Source organism: Microcaecilia unicolor, chromosome 11 (assembly GCF_901765095.1).
Source record: "Microcaecilia unicolor chromosome 11, aMicUni1.1, whole genome shotgun sequence".
Lineage (NCBI taxonomy): Eukaryota > Metazoa > Chordata > Amphibia > Gymnophiona > Siphonopidae > Microcaecilia > Microcaecilia unicolor.
In genome coordinates, this window is record NC_044041.1 from 185101957 (window position 1) to 185122949 (window position 20993).

The 20993-nt window shown below is 43.5% G+C and overlaps 1 protein-coding gene across 2 annotated transcripts in view; it reads left to right on the forward strand.

The window, feature by feature from the left end:
- The first annotated feature begins 1701 nt into the window (after window positions 1–1701).
- The window catches only part of ZMPSTE24 (zinc metallopeptidase STE24), a 47871-nt gene continuing 28579 nt past the window's right edge, over window positions 1702–20993 (forward strand). For both annotated transcript variants that reach the window (XM_030219060.1, XM_030219061.1), the window contains exons 1-5: window positions 1702–2123; window positions 8565–8711; window positions 11688–11774; window positions 13091–13207; window positions 20106–20258. In XM_030219060.1, the coding sequence (XP_030074920.1) occupies window positions 2016–2123; window positions 8565–8711; window positions 11688–11774; window positions 13091–13207; window positions 20106–20258 (612 nt within the window). In that variant the 5' untranslated portion in view covers window positions 1702–2015. The remainder of the gene's footprint in view (window positions 2124–8564; window positions 8712–11687; window positions 11775–13090; window positions 13208–20105; window positions 20259–20993) is intronic.

Consider the following 20993-nt stretch of genomic DNA (forward strand, 5'->3'; position numbering starts at 1 on the left):
AGATTTGGTATGCAAGGCAGCCAAAATGTCTACTGCTGGATTTCTGCCAGCCTCTGCCTCACCATGAAGCATTATGTCACCCGCCACAGTGATCTCAAGGGCAGCATCAAGGACTATAAATATCCCTATGAATTGGGGATCTAAATCAAGAATTAGAATTGGACAAAAAAAGGTATCCCTCCTGAAAATGATGCCCAGATGATCAGAAACATGTTTGCCTGCGCCCCAGGTGCTAATTGCATGCAAATGCATGTAAATGAGGGTCTCTCACATTCCTCCCTCAAGGTCAGCGGGCAGTGCGCCAAACAAGGGCACTACTCCCACTGCAAACCCTACACCATCTTGGGGCTGGCGTTAGGGTTTGGAGGAATGAGGGAGACCAAGAGGTTTTTCCTGGACCTGTCAAACCTAAGCCTGTCAAACCTGACAGAAGAGTCCCCCCCCCCCTGCTCAGGCCCGGCCAGATCCGACTTGACAACCTCCCTGACAGAAGACAACCTGATGATCCCCCGCCCCTCCTGACAGAAGAGACCTCCCTGGTAGTCTAGCAGCCCCGAACTCCCCTGTACCTTCAAATGGCACTCCCTCCTCCTTCCAGCGCCACCTCCAAAATGGTAGCGCCCTGCCCAATGCATCCTTTGATATGCTGGGTGGGGCTTTGCTACCATTTTGGAGGCAGTGCTGGAAGGAGGAGGGACGGGGGTTCAGGGCCACTACACTACCAGGTCCACCGGACTTCCAGCCTTTTCTTCTGTCATGGAGGGGGGGATCAGGTAAGGGGGGCACTAGACCACCAGGGAATGTCTCCTGTCAGGGGGGTCAGGTCATCTTCAGTGGGGAGGGGGGTTGTCGGTTCAGGTCTGGCCGCATCGAGGGGGGGTCTGCTCTGTCTGGTGGGGGGGGGGGGGTTATGGAGGTCTACTGGACCTCCAGCCCTTTGGAATATTTGACAGGTCTGGGTTGTTGTTTTGTTTTGTTTTTGACAGCTGGAACCTGTCAAACAACTGCAAATAGGATGGTGCCTTGGGCACATGCTCGGGAACAATCCTTCCGCAGAAGTACCGCTACGATCAGAGCGCTGCTCCAGCGCTAATTTTAGAGGCTGTTTGGAACAGCTTGGGGCTTCCGATCATCTGCGCCCTGAGCAACTTGGCAGCTGGGTTCTAGAATCGAGCAGATTAGATCAGCCATGTGGTGTTCATCATCTGCCTTCATTTGCAGATCTCACTCTGCCACCACAGGTCGTAGCTTCATTTTTCATTTCATTTTTAGAAATTTTTATTAAGTTTTAATAACAGGGGTAGGAGATACAAAGAGGCGTATTTTCAAAGCACTTAGCCTTCCAAAGTTGCACAGGTTTCTATGAACCTTTGGAAGGCTAAGTGCCTTGAAAATATGCCTCGAAGTAGAAGAAATAATCAGGTAATCACACCAAAGAATATCAGGGCACAGGTAACAGAGGGAGGAAAAGGAGGAAGGTAGGGGGGAAGCAATTTAGGAATGCATTCAAAGCAAAACCTGCAATTTACACTCGAGTACTATGAAGAACTCTTGTCGTAGCTTCCCCTCGTGGCACTGTACAAGATCGTCACGCGCCGGCCGTCCAGCCGCTGCAGTCTGATTGGACAGACAACATCCGTAACAGTTTAAAAGTCATGCAAGGCTGCCTTCCATCACTTTTAAACTGTTACTGAACGCCGCCGGATGTTGTCTGTCCAATCAGACTGCAGCGCCGGGGCCCAATCAGGAGCCAACCTGAGTAGCCAATCAAGAAGAGCCTTACTGGTGAGGTGAGTCGGCCGAACAGGGCCAGGGTTAGTCAGTCGAGCAGGAAGTGTCGGCCTGCTGCTGCTCGTTGCCGGGTTTGAGTTTGGTGTGTCGTTACCGGGTTTCTGTATGAGGCGTGAAGCAGGACATTTCAAGATCAGCGCGTGAGGAGAGGCGAGGAGAGATCGGGAAGAGCGGCCGGAAGGGCTTCCCGGGTCTCTGTTTGAAGAGCGGACTCTGCCCACGCCATGTTGCACTTCGGAGCGGAGGTTGCTGTAGAAAACCAAATCTTCTGTGCGGTTTTATTGTTTTCTTGGACTGTGTATCTATGGGAGGCCTATCTCGCTTCCCGACAGGTGGGTGCTCACTTTTAAGAAGATGTAACTGACGCTGCAGATCCTTAGGGTCAGGTGGAGGAATTAAAAAAAGAGGGGGAGGGGGGGGGATTGTCTTTTTCTATGATCTTGTCTAAGTGATTTGTTTCTTGGGGCAGAGTCTGTCTCTTGGCCATACGTGAAATACTATGTAAAAAATGTCCCATACTAATAGGCATCATTAAGGGGACCTTTTACAAAGCCGTGCTAAAAAGTGGTTGGCCACTTTTAGGTTTAGGGTTGTTTTTTTGTTACATTTGTACCCTGTGCTTTCCCGCTCATGGCAGGCTCAATGCGGCTTACATATACAGGTACTTATTTGTACCCGGGGCAATGGAGGGTTAAGTGACTTGCACAGAGTCACAAGGAGCTGCCTGTGCCTGAAGTGGGAATCGAACTCAGTTCCCCAGGACCAGAGTCCCCCACCCTAACCACTAGGTCACTCCTCCAGGTTGGCGGTGAAATCGCCGTAGTTCCAAATTTTTTCAATGGCCAGACACTAATTTCCAATTAGTGCCCGGCCGTTAGCACGGGAGTCATAGTAACATATAGTAGATGACGGCAGAAAAAGACCTGCATGGTCCATCCAGTCTGCCCAACAAGGTAAACTCATGTGCTACTTTTTGTGTATCTGTCATTTTTCAGGGTACAGACCATATAAGTCTGCCCAGCATTATCCCCGCCTCCCAACCCCCCCCCCCCACCACCGGCTCTGCCATCCAATCTCAGCTAAGCTTTTGAGGATCCTTACCAACATCTGTTTTATGAGTGCTAAAGGCTCCTTTACCCAATTAGTGCAGGGTATGCTTACTCTCAACCATAGTCGCACCGCCCATGCACGGGATTAGTGCCCACTGATGGGCATACTATCATGGGATGCAGTCCGTAGCAGTGCTTTTTGCCATGTGGTAGGCACTTGCCTACCAAGCCTTAGTAAAAGGGCCCCTAAGTTTCTAGATAATATCGGTAGCCCACTTTGCATGTTCCACTAGCGTTAATACTTATTTTCCTACTAGACATATGCAGCATTGTACAGATAAGCACAAGAAGCTTCCCTTCTCCACTAGTCTTGTCAAGACACAGACGAAGATTTTTGGGAAAATAATATCTGTTAAGATGAATTGATGGTAACACATGTTTAAATCGAGCTAAGGTGTGTGGTTTAAAATCAGCCTCGGAAACCTAAGTTTATAAATGGCACTTGAATGGATTTCTAATTATCCTACTGCTCTGAAAGAGTCACAACCTCATTCACAAGTGATAGTTCAAAGCCTGGCATGGCTGTGGCAGTGTTGCACTAGTAACATAACATAGTAGATGACGGCAGAAAAAGACCTGCACGGTCCATCCAGTCTGCCCAAGAAGATAAATTCATATGTGCTACTTTTTTATTTGTACTGTCCTCTTCAGGGCACAGACCGTAGAAGTCTGGCCAGCCCTATCCCCGCCTCCCAACTACCAGTCCCGCCTCCCACCACCAGCTCTGGCACAGACCGTATAAGTCTGCCCAGCACTATCCCCGCCGCCCAACCCACCAGCCCCGGCACAGACCGTATAAGTCTGCCCAGCATTAGCCCCGCCTCCTAACCACCAGCTCTGCCACCCATTCTAGGCTAAGCTCCTGAGGATCCATTTCTTCTGCACAGGATTCCTTTATGTTTATCCCACGCATGTTTGAATTCTGTTACCGTTTTCATCTCCACCACTTCCCGCGGGAGGGCATTCCAAGCATCCACCATCCTCTCCGTGAAAAAATACTTCCTGACATTCTTCTTGAGTCTGCCCCCCTTCAATCTAGGTAGCAAGAGATTCTGGGTAATGGACTTTGAGTAACTGTACTATGTAGTTTATTAAAAATCTGAACTTGTTGCCTAATTGAGTCATAGTTCCAAGTTTCCCATTTGAATTGTAGTTTGTGTTATGTTATTAAGAAGTATGCACTTTGTATAATTACCCTCATCCTATATAATAAAACTCACCCTCAACGTTCTGAAGACACTGACGTCAGTGTCACTTCCTTCGGGTTCGTGGTGGTGAAGCCACCAAAATCACTGCCTCTGGGCCCCGCCGTCACGTCAAATGTGATGAAGTCGAGGGCGGAGCAATGGCGTCTGTGGCTTCACAACGAACAAGGACTCAGGAGATGAAGGTGGCGTGCGTTGATGAGGTGCGGAGCAATGGCGTCAGTGGCTTCACAACGACGAAGGGGTGGGTAGGGAGGGGGGTTGGGGAGGAAAACCTTGCTAGCGCCAGTTTCATTTGCTCCAGAAACGGGCCTTTTTTTACTAGTGTATCCATACTTTAGCTGTTTGTGCTGCTTTCCTTTTTAAAAATCTTTCTTTAGCTTCTACATGCTGAGAGCCAAGCATTGCAGATCCCCCTGATTTAATTTGATTTAGAATGGTAGGAAAGACTACTATACATAGTTAAGAATTAAATTCATTTTCTTATTTGAGGTCAGTTTATAAGGATAGGGCCGGAAAGACTAATACATAGTTAAGAATTAAAATCATTTTGTTGTCAGGTAATGGATGTTCCTATTTGATAGCAGTTTGCCAATTTAGGCTTCTATAGTCTATGTCCGAGAAATGCCAAAGAAAAATCATGATCAAGTATTTTACATCACATTGATGATTTCTTTTTTTATCATAAATTGATAATGTGTGACAGTTGGCTAGACTGGATGGACAGTTCGTCTTTATCTGCCATCCCTTACTATGTTAATGTAACTTTATGGTAGTAATTCATTAAAAAAAGTAATTCAAAGGAAAGCACCAAAGGCAAGCCTAACTCACAAGTCAACATCTATATACAGATAGCATTCACATGGAAGGCAAACCCATGCAAAACAAAACTGAAATGATATCCAGCTATCATTCATGAGGGGGCAGCCTTGTGTAATTTTTAAGTAAATATGTGTGTCCAGTTATAAATTAAAAAACAAAACACACACACACAGTTCAGTAATTGTATGGATAAATCTGAAAATTACTAGCTCATCCTGAGTCCATGCCATGACTTCCATAAGAGAAATGCTACAGAGAAAACGTATTTTCTAGCAGACTCAGGAAAGATGTCAGGAAGTATTTTTTCACGGAGAGGGTGGTGGATGCTTGGAATGCCCTCCCGCGGGAGGTGGTGGAGATGAAAAAGGTAACGGAATTCAAACATGCGTGGGATATGCATAAAGGAATCCTGTGCAAAAGGAATGGATCCTCAGAAGCTTAGCTAAAATTGGGTGGCGGAGCAGGTGGGGGGAAGAGGGGGTTGGTGGTTCGGAGGCGAGAATAGGGGAGGGCAGACTTGTATGGTCTGTGCCAGAGCCGGTGATGGGAGGCGGGAAAAACTGCTGGGCAGACTTGTACAGTCTGGGCCCTGGGAGAGACAGGTGCAAATCAAGGTAAGGTATACACATGAGTTTGTCTTGGGCAGACTGGATGGACCATGCAGGTCTTTTTCTGCCGTCATCTACTATGTTACAAAGTGGGCACTCAGGGAAAAATGAATGAGAGTTTGGCCAGTAAGATGTAATGCAAAATAGTGAATTTGTAAGTCACTCAAGGTGACTTACAAGTTCACATATGTAATCAAAAAAGACTTCACACTGACAAGCATACCATAAAAATCGTTCACATAAAAGAAATCTAAAACCAAATCATAAAAATGTTTCCTGGACTAAGCAGGTCTTCTTTTTCAAAGGTAAGCTACCCAAGTCTGCAAGCAATGCTCTCTTGACACTGCATTCGATAGTTCAGGGACACAACAGAAAAGCCCTCTTATGAGTTTCCAAGTACTTTAGATCTGCCACCTCTGGCATTTGCAACAAATAGTCTTGTGATGACTGAAACGTTTTCATTGGTTCATATCTCATTAATTTCATTTGCATTACTTTTGGGGCATCCAAAAATGACACCTTAAAAAACAGTTAATGGCGCTTTGAATCTTATTTGTTACTCTGTTGGATGCCAATATAATATGTCCAATGCTGACAGACCAGAGTCACCAAGTTTAAGCCTCTGTAAAAATTCTAGCTGTCATATTCTGGACATTCATCAATCTAGCTAATGAAACATTGCAATAAGTGATGCAATTTATTATAAATGCATGATTAACTATCACAAACATTTTTTCTTGTCAATCATGACCATGTGAACATGCAGGTGTCGCTTAGAGTTAACATGGAAAGATTTCTATATAGAAGAGTGGGAAGTGTGTAGCACAGCCTCCCAATAAAGGCAAAAACAGTATCAGAACTCATGAAGTATAGAGGATTAGGGAGGAAGTAAAATTAGACTATCTTTCGATAGGTGGAATATAAGTAGTTTTTAATAAATTTAGAGATGCAGAGAGAGGTAGATACTGGAATGCCCTCCTGTCGCAGGTGGTGGAGATGAAAGCGGTAATGGAATTCAAAAATGTGTAGGGTAAACACAAAGGAATCCTCTGTGGAAAGAGAATGGAACCAAACAAACTTAGCAGTGCTTAGACTGCAACTCTAGTAATTGGGAAGTAAAAAAACAGTACTGGGCAGACTTCTATGGTCTATAGCCTGAAAATGGCGTGGACAAATCTAGGATCAAGTATACATATACATTGGAGTGGAGGAGTAGCCTAGTGGTTAGGGTGGTGGACTTTGGTCCTGAGGAACTGAATTCGATTCCCACTTCAGGCACAGGCAGCTCCTTGTGACTCTGGGCAAGTCACTTAACCCTCCATTGCCCCATGTAAGCCGCATTGAGCCTGCCATGAGTGGGAAAGCGCAGGGTACAAATGTAACAAAAATAAAATAGATACTATTGGAGATCCTACATGGAATGTTGCTACTATTGGGGATTCTACATGGAATGTTGCTATTCCACTAGCAACATTCCATGTAGAAGGTTACGCAGGCTTCTGTTTCTGTGAGTCTGACGTCAGACTCACAGAAGCAGAAGCCTGCGCGGCCACATTGGTGATCTGCAAGGGCCGACTTCTACATGGAATGTTGCTAGTGAAATAGTAGCAACAGTGGAGGAGTGGCCTAGTGGTTAGGGTGGTGGTGGACTTTGGTCCTGGGGAACTGAGTTCGATTCCCACTTCAGGCACAGGCAGCTCCTTGTAACTCTGGGCAAGTCACTTAACCCTCCATTGTCCCATGTAAGCCGCATTGAGCCTGCCATGAGTGGGAAAGCGAGGGGTACAAATGTAACAAAAATAAACTCATGGAATGATGCGATATTACATATTTTTATCTTGTTGGGCAGACTGGAGGGAAAAATTGGTAAACAGTTTTCTGTAGCAGTCTGGAGGTAATTCTGTAGTTTAGCATTCAGCAGTCTGGAGGTAATTCTGTGGTTTAGCATTCAGCATTCTTCTACTAATATGTTAATGTAAATTTGTGTGTACATTGCAACACATCAGCATTACCATTTAAATCATTAAAAAAACATCACTATATCGAGAGACAGCCCTAATGATGCAGTGCTCCTGTAGAAAACTGGTCTCTGTGTAGGCTGTAGTGGGTTTTTTGTTTTGTTTTTTATTTCAAACATTTTATTGAAAAGATGTAATTTTTGCATGGACAGAAATATGAAAATGGAATACAAATAAACTTACAGCATAACACAGGGAAGAGCGTTAAAAATAAAATCGATACATGCTCAATGGAATCTATTATTTCTTGGGGAAAACAATTATTTACTATTTATAAAGGTTTCTAGGGGAAACCATATTTGTTTAATTTTCCTGTGTAAGTTTGTTCTAAAAAATATTTTAGTTCGGATTTATGTACTTGGCAAGGAGTGGCACCGAAATGTTTAATTTAAAATTTTTGGAGTTTTTCCAAGGTCAGTATTGTTTGAATAGCACTGGATGTACGTGTCCGTTAGGTTCTTGGAGAGTTGAGGATGTAGAGGCAGATTTTAAAATTATCAAAGATAATGAAAGTGAATCTTTTATGTTTATGATGGTTTGTATTAGCTAAATTTTGTCTCAAAATTGTTTAATGTACGCACAATTATCAAATATCATGAGAGAGAGATTCCTGATCAACATTTTAGTGCCAATAGACATTGGCACTAAAATTTCCTCGTTGGATTCCACAAAGCTTTGTGAGCTAGCAGTTGTGTGAGACTAGCAGAGTGTGTTGGTCTAGCCATTTAAGCTGTAGTAGCTTTTATCGAACCAGCTTTAAAGGTATCCAGAGGTAATGATGTCACATTGTAAAAGGATGCAGTGTGGCTCTTGGCTGCCTTCCCAATTTCTCAGTGTGTCCACCTCCTGCCCCTCTGTCTGCACTTATCTTCTTACCCCTTGAAATTCCACCTCTCTTCATTCCCCATGTGTCCCAAACTTTTTTGCCTACCTTGTTGTTGCACTCTTAAGACACAATAATTTTTCCATGGCGTGAATTTAACTTCTCTTGTTTTTTTTTCATGGTTTCAGAGATGGGTGTACCGAACCACGACACATGTCCCATCAGAGCTTGGAAAGATAATGGATGCAGAAACCTTTGAAAAATCTCGTTTGTATCAGCTTGATAAGAGCACTTTCAGTTTTTGGTCTGGCCTGTATTCTGAAGTGGAGGGCACGGTAAGAATTCCAAATGGGCTATGTGTGCAATATATGAAACATTTAACTTCATATAACTGTGGATAGTTTAGAAAAATCGGAACCAGGTCAGGGAAAGTGGGTGCTTTTAAAGGAATGGGGGAAACTGGACTCTGAACAATGAGGCTAATATAGAGAGAGTTCTGCTGGCACTGGAGGCTTTGAAGTAGTATTTAGACCTGGAAGGGTTTAGACTCCAATCCTCAAGATTCTCAGAAAACAAATTGCCAGACTGCTGCATGTGCTATAGAACTTGGGGGTAATTCTCAAAAGGTGCTGGGATGATGTGTGCTGTGCAAATTCTGTACCTGGCATTATAACTTGTCCTAAGTTACGCCTAACTTTAGGGGTGAGCACTTATGCTGGCTCAGAGGCTGGTATAAATGCTTGTGCCTAACTGATAGCACCCTGTAACCTATTTGCGTAAGTGCTGGGCACACCCTTCCAAGGTCCACACCCCCCTTGCAATTATACGCTGTGGATTTTGCACACTCAATTTGTAGAATCCCAACTAAGGGCAGTTATGTGCATAATTGCTAATTAGAGGTAATTAGCATCTGTTATAGCCAATTGGCTAATGCCAGTTAGCTGATTATAGTATCAGTTACACATGTAACTTAATATAACCTGCATATGCGACTTTGCATACAAGTTTATAGAATTTGAAGGATTGAGAGTAACTTTATAGAACAGGGTGCTTAGGATAAGAGAGTAGGAAGATGCCTGCTTCAGACATTTTAGTCACCTACTTTTTCTTTATGAAATGCTAGCGTAGGTGGCATAATATATGCCTTTGTAGCAGGTGCAGACATTTATACTAGCCCAAGAGCAGGTGTAAATATGTGCTCCAGAGTTATTGTGCCCCGTTTACTAAGGTGGGTGGCGGTAAGTGCTTCCCGCCGCATGGCCACACGGTAAGAGTAAGCTTACTGTATGGCCATCTTATTTTTAGGGGCTTTTTATTTGCTACAGTAAAAAGGACCCTGGCGTGCAGGAGATACATCCCCCGCTGCTACAGCAGGGCTCTTTCTACTGCAGCTTGGTAAAAGGACCCCTAGGTAAAAATTAGCAACCTTGTACAGTCATTGGTACTAAGCCATGCAGACTCCTGAAAAGGACAGGTACAAATCAAGGTAAGGTATACACAAAAAGTAGCACATATGAGTTTAACTTGTTGGGCAGTCTGGATGGACCGTGCAGGTCTTTTTCTGCCGTCATCTACTATGTTATGTTACTGCAACGGAATCTATGCGGGATGCAAAGAACAACTTGCAAAGAAACTCCAGACCATTCAAAACACAGCAGCTAGTCTGATATTTGGTAAACCAAGATTCAAAAGTGCCAAACCTCTTCAAGAAAAAACACACTGGCTTCCAATCAAAGAATGTATCACCTTCAAAATCTGTACCTTGGTCCACAAAATTATCTACAGCCAAGTCCCAGGATACAAGACAAACCATATTGACCTACCAGTCAGAAACATAACCAAAACATCTCGAAAATACCTAAATCTCCACTACCCAAGCTGCAAAGGACTCAAATACAAAGCAACCTATGCATCCAGCTTCTCCTATATAAGCACACAAATATGAAACGCATTGCCAAAAGCGGTGAAAACAACCTATGACCACCTAAACTTCAGGAAATCACTAAAAACCTATCTATTCAAACAGGCATACCCCACCGACCCAACATAGATACCTACGCTTTCCAACACAGGAAAGCCAAAGATCGAAATGGACACTATATAATCTTTCTTTCCCTCAACCCCCATTGTACCTGACACACATATACCTTATTCGACCACAATATCACCTTGTATTTGTTTCTATACCGGACTTGGCGACTGCCTTTACGGTACTATGTAAGCCACATTGAGCCTGCAAATAGGTGGGAGAATGTGGCATACAAATGCAACAAATAAAACAGTGTAGACACCCATAGGAATATTATGGACATCTACATGGTTAGCAAGCACTAAAAACGCTAATGTGTCTCGAGCACTGCTTAATAAACAGGGCCCTAAGTGTTTATAATCTTTGCATACACTTGCTAGCTGTCCAGGCTGCACTCCTGATACTTCCTACTGGCAAAGTACACAGCATCATGTGAAGTCATGTACTTCACTCAATATTTTATAGGAGGCCAATTACATGCATATGTGTTCACGCAGCTACATAAATGATTAAAGTACCTGCATAGTAAGGGCTAGATTCTATATATCATGCCGAAAAAAAAGTTTGCCGTGGTTTATAGAATACGCCTAGCGCCTGTTCGCACGACTAAATTTAGTCACAGGCAGTTAAACCAAGTAAGACTTGGTGTAAATGCTGACACCTAAATTAGGCCTAGACCGAGTGTATTCTAAAACAACCCACGTAGTTTTTAGGAATGTCTGCGACCCGCCCAATCCATGGCCACACCCCTTTTTCAACTATGTACCTTAGAATTTACACGCATTACTTTACAGAGTATGCTTAGTTGTGCTTGTAAATTCTAATTAATTTCAATTAGTGTCAGTTGCTTGTTAATTGGCAATTAGCACTGATTGACTTGGCTAATTAAGTTGCTCCAGAATATGACCAGATTTGCATGTGCAACTTAATTTCCACTATATAGAGTCCGGGGATAAATGTGTACATTACTGCTTTATAAAATTACCTTCATTGTACAGCAGTGGCCTCTTAAACCTATATTTGATTAAAATGTAGCTTTTTGCTTTGTGCATTTGTCTAATCTGTACTGTTAATACTAGATTTCATTAATAACGGGGCAGAATCCTTGGCCACCTGTTATCAGATGGTGATTTCGCAGCATGATTCACTTATTTTCTGTGCTTTGAACTTCTGAAAACTCACTAATTGTGGCTGAGACCACCTCTTTCTCCCCCTTCCCTCCTACATTTATGTTCCTAATATTTTTGCTGCTGTTTCAACTGTCTTTGATGTAAATTTGCAGCTTATACTTCTGTTTGGAGGAATTCCTTTTCTCTGGAAAGCTTCTGAAGATGTGATTGAGTACGCTGGCTTTGGGTCTGAATATGAGGTGGGCACTATGATTTCTGCTTATATTGGAGTTATTTTATATAATCAGTTGCCTTTTTTTCAAGTCTAGCTAGTCACGTACGTGTTTTCCCTGTCCCTACTGGACTGTTTTAGGTTTGTACCTGAGGCGATTTGCCCAAGGTCACAAGGAGAAGCAGTGGGATTTGCACCAAGCTCCCCTGGTTCTCAGCCCACTGGTGTAACCATTAAGCTGCTACTCCACTCTTAAATGTTGCCAACAAAAACTAGTGAGAATATTGGACTCCACATCTGACTCTACTGTTGATTTTGCATAGCTGAGTGATGAACACACACTAATAGGCATATTTTCAAAGCATTTAGCCTTCCAAAGTTCCAACTTTGGAAGGCTAAGTGCTTTGAAAATGAGCCCCCATGTCTACTCTAGACTTTAAAAATGTTGTCCATCTTTCTCAAAGCTTCCTTTACTTACATGCAATTTCAATGTATGATTGAGAGTTTCTTTTGCTTTGAAATAAGAGAGCCGCACAGGAACGGGGTTGGGGTTAGCCAGAATCCTGCCGGGATCCCCTCCAGGTCCATGGGACTCCCACGGGAATGGACACACCTACTTATCCTTTCCTTGTGCTATGGCAATTATAATGGCAGTAAAAATAATAATAATGGATATGGTTGATAGTGTTGAAATCCCCATAATCATTGAGAGGGGACATTATCAACATGGGCTACTGTTAACTTGACTTGTGGTAAAATAACTCAACTTATTTTAGCACAAGGAACAGGCAGGTAAGGGGGAGATTTACTTTCGGTGAGGGGCAGGGATGAAGGTGATTCCTGTGGGGATGGGCAGGGATGGGTTAGATTCTAGTGGGGGCTGGTGAAATCTTAAGTTTTCATCTAGTGATGTGTCAATGAATGTTACTTAATACAGTCTAGGAGTTCATTGAACAGTATGCTTTGTCTATTTGTGTGGAATAGTGGGAAGGAGTAAAGGAAAGAAGATTATCATGTAAGACGTAATTTCTCTATAAGTACCTACAAGGCGGTCTCATTATGCATTACAACTAGGGTGTGGCATATGCTGAATCCATTTGGAAAGATTTCCTATTTGTCTTTCATTGTACTGATACATTCACAACATTGCTATTAGACATCACTGAAGAACTGAGTGACTACAAAATACATTGCATCATGCAGAGTCTGAAGCATGAACTACTGACAGCATTAATATTGACAGCCAGTTTGCTTCAATTTTGGTACAGAAGTACATTTTGTATCATGCAGTCATTTCTCCATTTTTGTTAACTGGTGTAGTAAAATGTGATGTTTTATGTTCAGATCACTCAGTCCTTGATGTTCCTTCTGCTTGCAACATTATTCAGTGCTCTGACTGGCCTACCATGGAGTCTATATAATACGTTTGTCATAGAGGAAAGACATGGCTTCAACCAGCAGGTAACTTTTTTTTTTTTTTTTTTCTTTTCCTGTGTTTTTAGAGTTTGTACTCTTTAAAGGTGACAGATTCTATGATGATCTTCATTTTCTTAAGAGATTATTCTTCATTCTAGAAAAGCATTTGATGCTTCTAACAAATCCAACAAACTTCAAATTTTTTTTTTATTTGCATTATTCATAGAAAGTAATTTGTGATACACTAATAGAATGTAGGGGTGCTGAGTTAGGCTTGCCATGTTGGCTCTGCAGCATTTAAGCATCTTTGTCTTTGGAGTCCAAAAGTTACCCGTATTTTTTTTTTTTTAATTCCGTTTTACAAGTTGTACTGGAGCCATGGTATTAGTCTAATGTAGCTTTTTTTTATGAATGGAGAACAGTGATCTGAACATATGAGTACAAGTTTTAAGGAGGAAAAAAAATTAGGTTTTAGAGAGTGAGTTGAGTATAAAGTGAATCAAGTGCTCAGGAGTTCTGGCCAGCTCAGGTTTGGAAGTAGGTAAGAGCTGTTTTTGTGGGAACCTGAAATAAAATAGGGGCCCTTTTTACAGAGCGGCTGTAAGCCCAACGCAGGCTTACTGCTTGCTCTTTCAGGACTACTGCTGTTGATAGTCTTTCCCCGAGCGCGTGCCATTTCCAAGGGAAAAAGACCCCCCCCCCCCCGGAAATGGCTTGCGTGGTGATAACCTGGCGGTAATCGGACATCGCTGAGCGTTGCCCGGTTACCCCCAGGTTAGAGTGGGAGCCCTTATCACCACCTCAGTCGGTGGTGGTAAGGGCTTCCCGTCGCATGGCCATGTGTGCCTGGGGTGGGGTGTTTTTACCTGCTGTTGTAAAAAGGGCCCTGGCGCGTGGGAATAATGGCTGCCAGCGCAGGGCCCTTTTTCCTGAAGCTTGGTAAAAGGACCCCGTAGGAAATGATAGCAGATAAAGTCCAGCATGGCCCATCCAGTCTGCTCAGAAAGGCAGCCAGGGTTGTACCTGCAACTTCGTACAGGTTTCTTCCCTTGTACAATGGATGCCTTTTTTTTTTTTCTTTAAAGTGTGAAAATTGAAGAGTGCTTTGGCTCGAATGGTATTTATCACAGAGTACTGATAGAAATGAAAACTGACCTTGCAGAACTATTTTTAATATGTAGTTTATCTTTAAAATCAAGCATAGTACTGGAAGATTGGAGAGTGGCCAATGTAACGTCAATTAAAAAAAAAAAAAAAAAAGATTCCAGAGGTGATCCGGGAAATTACAGACCGGTGAGCCACATCGGTGCCAGGCAAAATGGTAGGGACTAGTATAAAGAACAAAATTACAGATCTTATTCAAAAGCATGGATTAATGAGACGAAGTCAACACATATTTAGTGGCGGAAAATCTTGCCTTACCAATCTATTACATTTCTTTGAAGAGGTGAACAAATACGTGGATAAAAGTGAGCAGGTCGATATTGGGTATCTGGATTTTCAAAAGAAATTTGACAAAGTACCTCATGAAAGACTCCAGAGGAAATTGGAGAGTCATGGGATGGGAGGTAGTAAATGATAGCAGATAAAGACCCATACGGTCCATCCAGTCTGCCCAACAGTCACACTCGTTATCAATTCATGATTAAATCAACAGTGAATGTGTTCTATTGTGGATTAAAAACTGGTTAAAAGATAGAAAACAGAGAGTAGGGTTAAATAGTTGGTATTCTCAATGGAGAAGGGTAGATAGTGGAGTTCCCCCGGTCTTCCTGTACTATGCTTTTTAACATATTTATAAATGATCTAGAGATGGGAGTAACTAGTGAGGTAATTAAATTTGCTCAAAACACAAAGTTAGTCAAAGTTGTTAAATCAGAAGAAGATTGTGAAAAATTACAAGAGGACCTTACGAGACTGAGAGACTGAGCATCCAAATGGCAGATGACGTTTAATGTGAGCAAGTGCAAAATGATGCACTTGGGAAAAAGGAACCTGAACTATAGCTACGTAATTCAAAATTCCACATTAGGAGTCACCAACCAGGAAAGGGGATCTAGGCGTTATCTTTGATAATACTTTGAAACACTCTGCTAAGTTAACTGTTTTTACCACATTCTCTGGCAACAAATTCCAGAGTTCAATTACAGTGAAGAAATATTTTCTCTGATTTGTTTTAAATTTACTACTTAACAGTTTCATTGTGTGCCTATAGTCCTAGTATTTTTGGAAAGAGTAATCAAGCGATTCACATCCATCCATTCCACTCCACTCCACTCGTTATTTTATAGACCCTCCCCACAGCCGTCTCTTTTCCAAACTGAAGAACCCTAACTGCTTTAGCCTCACCTTGCTTTCTTTTGAATGACTTATTATTATTATTATTATTACATTGTATCCCACATTATCCTACCTTTTTGCAGGCTCAATGTGGCTTACAATTCATCATGGATACTGGAAATAGAAAAGAATGTACATTTGGTTTTACAGCAAGTTTTGGGTACAGGATGGTGAAATACATAATACTGGAAATAGAAAAGAATGTACATTTGGTTTTGCAGAAGTTTTGGATACATGATAGTATTAAAGCCATAGACATTAGATACATGATAGTGTGAAAGCAAAAGACATTAAAGAACATTCCTGGATATCTTAAAGAATGTAGAGTTATGCGTGTTGTTCTTTATGGTATATTTTGTCGAAGAGAAGTTTTCAGGAGTTTGCGGAAATTGGTCATTTCATAGACCGTTTTCAGGTTGCGTGGCAGTGTGTTCCAGAGCTGTGTGCTTGTATAGGAAAAGGTTGATGCATGCATTAATTTGTATTTCAAGCCTTTACATTTGGGAGGATGAAGATTGAGGATTGTGCATGCCCTCGATCCATGTTTTAAAAAAAAAAAATTTTCTCACTCCATGAAACAAATTGATCAGAGATATTTTATATAATTTTTTTGTTTGTTTGCCTTTGGTAAAGCCATGTTGCCTTGGATTTTGTAACGTAGCCTTTCTCCAATCTTGTGGCACTTCCTTGGTCTTCAAGGATCTATTTAACACATCTTTAGAGGACCCACCAACATTTCTCTAAGCTCCCTCGGTATTCTGGGATGTATCTCATCTGGTCCCATAACAGCTATCATCTGTGAATGATGTATCTATGCCACCCCCATCTTTATCAATCATCTGCAGATCTTCACCAGGTTTTTTTTCTATGAAGACCGAGCAGAAGTAATTGAGCAAGTCCGCCTTCCCTCATATTGACCCTCAGCATCTTTAAGTTTTGTAATACCAACTCTGGCCAGTGGCGTACCAAGGGGGAGGCGGTGGGGGCGGTCCGCCCCGGGTGCACGCCGCTGGGGGGGGGTGCCGCAGCGCGTGCCTGTCTGCTAGTTTGCTACGCTCGCTAAATTCTCTCGTTCGCTGCAGCTCCCTCCCTCCTGCCCAGAACAGGTTACTTCCTGTTCCGGGGCAGAGGGAGGGAGCTGCAGCGAACGAGAGAATTTAGTGAGCGTAGCGAACTGGGAGCAGACAGGCGCACGCTGCAGCACCCGGGGGGGGGGTGTCATTTCGCGGGGGGAGGGGGCGCATCAGCGATCTGCCCCGGGTGCCGTCGAGGCTAGGAACGCCAGTGCCTCAGGCCTTCCTTCCTTTTGCCAGTATACCTGAAAAAAAGTTTTGTCACTTCGCATTACATCTTTTGCTATCCTGATTTTTCTTCATCTCTCTCAGCTTTGTGGGGGGGGGGGGGTTATGAACTTCTGTATTTTGTGAATTCTACTTCCTTTTTTTGCAGCCACTTTTTTGAATAACCCTGTAGGTTTCCTTTTCGTCTTGCTTTTACTTACTTTCCTTACATAAAGATCTGTTGTCCTTTTTACAACCTCTTTTTTAGTTTAGCCTGTTGTCCTTCCACTCCCTTTATCTTCTAAGTGGAGCATCAAGAGCAAGCACAGTGATAAACATAAGAAGTGATGCTTTATAGTGTTGGAGGTAGATGAAAGTTTTTCACCATGTTAAAATAACAAGAGGAGGTTTGTAATGAGGCGAGGAACAGTGTCATGGGTAGAAGTGGTTAGTTTTCAGTGAGAAGGCCAGACTGAGGAAACCTGTGACTATGAAGGAAGGAAGAGGATTGTTTGTTTGGGTTTGGTTTTCTGCTCCTTCTAGGCTTTTGAAGATAAGGGTGAGGTCAAACTAAGGTGTTTAGAGTATTGGGAGCAGTGTTGCCAGGTGGGCGGTTTTCCCACCCAATTGGGCGGTTTTCCACAATCCGCTGCGGGAAATTTTTGCCCGCGGCGGGTTGCGGTTTTTTGGGCTTGTTTTGGGGTTTTTCCGCAGTTTTTTTAGCAGTTTTTCGGGCCACGGGGGCGGGGTTAGTGACGTTTTGGGCGGGGCTAGTGATCTGGGCATGGCCGATGATGGGGAGGCGGGGCCTATGACGGCGGGGGCGGGGTTGATGACGGTGGGGGTGTCAGAGGCGGGGTTTGACTTTGGGCTGGTTTTGAGTGGGGAAAAAATTTTCCACCTGGCAACCCTGATTGGGAGTGCGAAAGCTTTATTTAAAAGAAAGAACAAAAGGGTTAATGGAAAAGAAAGATCAGTGAAGTTATGTCAGATCTTCAGCTTTCTTTTGTATGGTGATGCCTGTGGAGGAGGGATATTTTAACACTTGTAATGAGAAGTGATTCCAGCAATTTCAAATGAAGCCTCTGGTAGTTTGGACTGGAGAAATTGGGGAGCTGCCTGATGTGATGTAGTTGACACACTTCTGCCTGTACTTACATTGTAAACCGCAGATCCCCATTTACACTGGTCTGTGTCAACTTGTCCTGGCTCTCTATGCTGATATTTACATTTGAGTTCCTTTTTTGAAATGTTGTGATAGTACATTTGTCTTCCTTTGGGATGTTTCTGGTCCTTAAATTCGTCTAATGGATCTGGTGTTCATGTCATATGGCAGTGACGTAGCCATGGGTGGGCCAGGGCCCACCCACTTAGGGTTCAGACCCACCCAACAGTAGCACAGGTTTAGTGGTAGCTGGTGGGGATCCCCGGCTCCACCAGCTGAAGACCTCCCCCTGATGGTAATGAAAACGCTACTGTCCTTGATACTGTCACCTGCACATGCTCAGTCTTCAGCGCATGTCTGCTGCAGACTGTCGAGGTGGAAAGAAGCGTTTTCTCGCCAACCGAGAGGTTTTTTTTTTTTTTGTGGTGGTGGGGGGGGGAGGGGGAGAACACTTGGGGGCTCATTTTCAAAGCACTTAGCCTAACAAAGTTCCATAGAAACCTATGGAACTTTGGAAGGCTAAGTGCTTTGAAAATATGCCTCTTGGTGCTCACCCACTTCTTGCCTAGACCCACCCAAAATCTGTTGTCTGGCTACGCCCCTGTCATTTGGACAGCATGACGTGTCCTTGGCTGTGCAGTTGTCATCAGTGTCTGAATGCTGAGCATGCCAGTTCTTCTCATACTTTGATGTTTGCAGCATAATCTTTTCACTTAATTCCCAGATGCCACAGCTGCAGACTGTAAGCTTTCTTCAAAGTCATGTATAAAGTCTTATTGTTTGCATGAAATAAGAAATGCAGTCAACATTGCAGCATAATAGACTTTCGTTTTAGGTACTCGAGTAATGCTGTGACATTAAAGCTGCTTTGCTAAGCTTTCAGATGTTTTACATGCAGACGATGACATAGCCTCTGCTTCAGAAAGTTTTCTAGCAACTGTATTTCCTAAATATGGAAAATGTTTATTCAGCTGACGTAGAGATTTTGCTGTTGGGATTACATGAGTATCTAGAGCATCTTTTTGATGGGACAGAGCAGAACTACATCACTTTGGAAGGCCTAAAATTTCCTCTGTACCCAAGTGGGCAAGTCAGGATCAGACACAGCAAAAATTGAAATGCTTTTACCAGACCTGCAATTGTAGCAACTACTTGATCTGCCTATGTTGAGGGTCCCATCACAGGGCGAGATCTCGTTTAGGTGAGCTTAAGGGCATTGATATGTTTGGGTGGATGGACGCGAGGAGGACACTCCACTTGCCAGTCCCTTTGTGTGGAATCGGATCATGTGCCGGGGAACTACCTTAACATTCTGCTGCCAACGTTTGGCCTATAATCCCGACAGGGAGGCTAGGAGATGCTAGGCCTCATCAAAATGCTATCAGAGAGTGAATGAAAGGAAAAGGTGCTCCAGTGACCTATTCAGAAATCGCTGCAATTTATTTGTACCAGTGTTTGAAGATGCCAGATAAGGGGACATGGGGGTCTGCCCTGTTGTGTAATGTGAGTTCCACAATGAATGTTTTTGGGGGGCTATATTCAGCTGGTAGTGGTCAGCATTTAAATAAATAAACTGGCTACTGGCTGAGTGAGGTGCAGGTAATCGGCGCCAGTCCCTATCTGGTTACTGGGTCTGGAGTGGCTGTCTGTATTCAGAGGCAGAACCCAGTTGACTTAAGCGAAGAAAGGCTGTCCTACATCAGCCGGGTAGCTGTCGGGATACCACTTCTTCAGAATATCGGCCCCTGGACCAATCACTAACCAGATAGGGCCATGGCAGTCTCCCTGGAATGTCGGCAGTACTGTCTCAGTATGGACTGGAGCTAGTGAGCAGGAGTTATCCAGGTAAAGGGGGTCAGTTTTCCTTTTGGAATCTGACCCCCCTTTATTTTTACTGCACAGTAACCGAATGAATGTGCATGAAGTGATATTAACAAACGGAGTATACATGAGCTGGTCTTCACAGCAGTGCACTTCACAGGTCTCCTGTCATTGGAGGGACTCTTAAGGCCAGATAGACAAAAAGTACCCTTTCGGTAAGTACAAGATGGAAAATCTTTAGTACATCTGGCCCTTAACGTAAGACTGCAAAGTGACTAATTGTGTAAGATGTACACTTCAGGCTTCTGCTCCTCAACAATCTGATTTCTTTTTGCAGACCCTGGGATTCTTTTTCAAAGATGCTGTTAAGAAGTTTGTGGTGACGCAGTGTATCTTGCTGCCTGTGACATCGCTTCTTCTGTACATTATTAAAATAGGGGGAGATTATTTCTTTATTTACGCATGGCTCTTCACTTTAGTAGTTTCTTTGGTAAGTATCTACTGCTGTTTTATATATTATCAATTTAGTGAGAGAAGTCTGCCAGGGAGCTTAAAAAAAAAAAAAAAAAAAGCTGTGTGCGCCCATTACAATTCAGATATAGTTGTGACGGCCTCATGTTGCTTCTTTATGGTTTGGAAAGTCGCACAATAAGGAAGTATATCAAGTGTGCTTGAAGCACAATAGTGACCACCAAGATGGAAGGCTCCCTGTAGTATGATAAGCTGCTCTTCTCCTGAACTCCTCCATGGGTGTTGACTAATTATTGACCATTCAGGCAGCCGGGCAGTGCCTGAGGACCCAAAAGCTCTAGGGGCCCAGAAGCTATCCCTTCCCGCCACCGCACACTACCGCCCTCCCCAGTCCCACTTTGAAGGGCCTCATTGTCTAGTGCCCTCTGCGAGGGCAGGAAAGAACAACACTCTTAACTGCCTGCTGCCACTGTTCTGCCTGACGCTGCTGTGTTTTATGGCTGCCGAGGTTACTGCGGAAAGGCTCATCGCGCATTTTGAAAATACGGTGGTGCCGGGCAGAATAGCAATTGTGAGCAGGAGCGAGCGTTGTTCTTTCCTGCGCCTGAAGAAGCCACTAGACCACCAAGAGCCCTTCTAAGTAGAACCAGGAAGGACCCACAGAGGCTCAAGGGGTGAGGGGTGGGGCGGCAGGTATGGGGGGGGGGGGGCAATGATCTATACTGCCTGGGGGCCCAAATCACTGTTGGTTTGC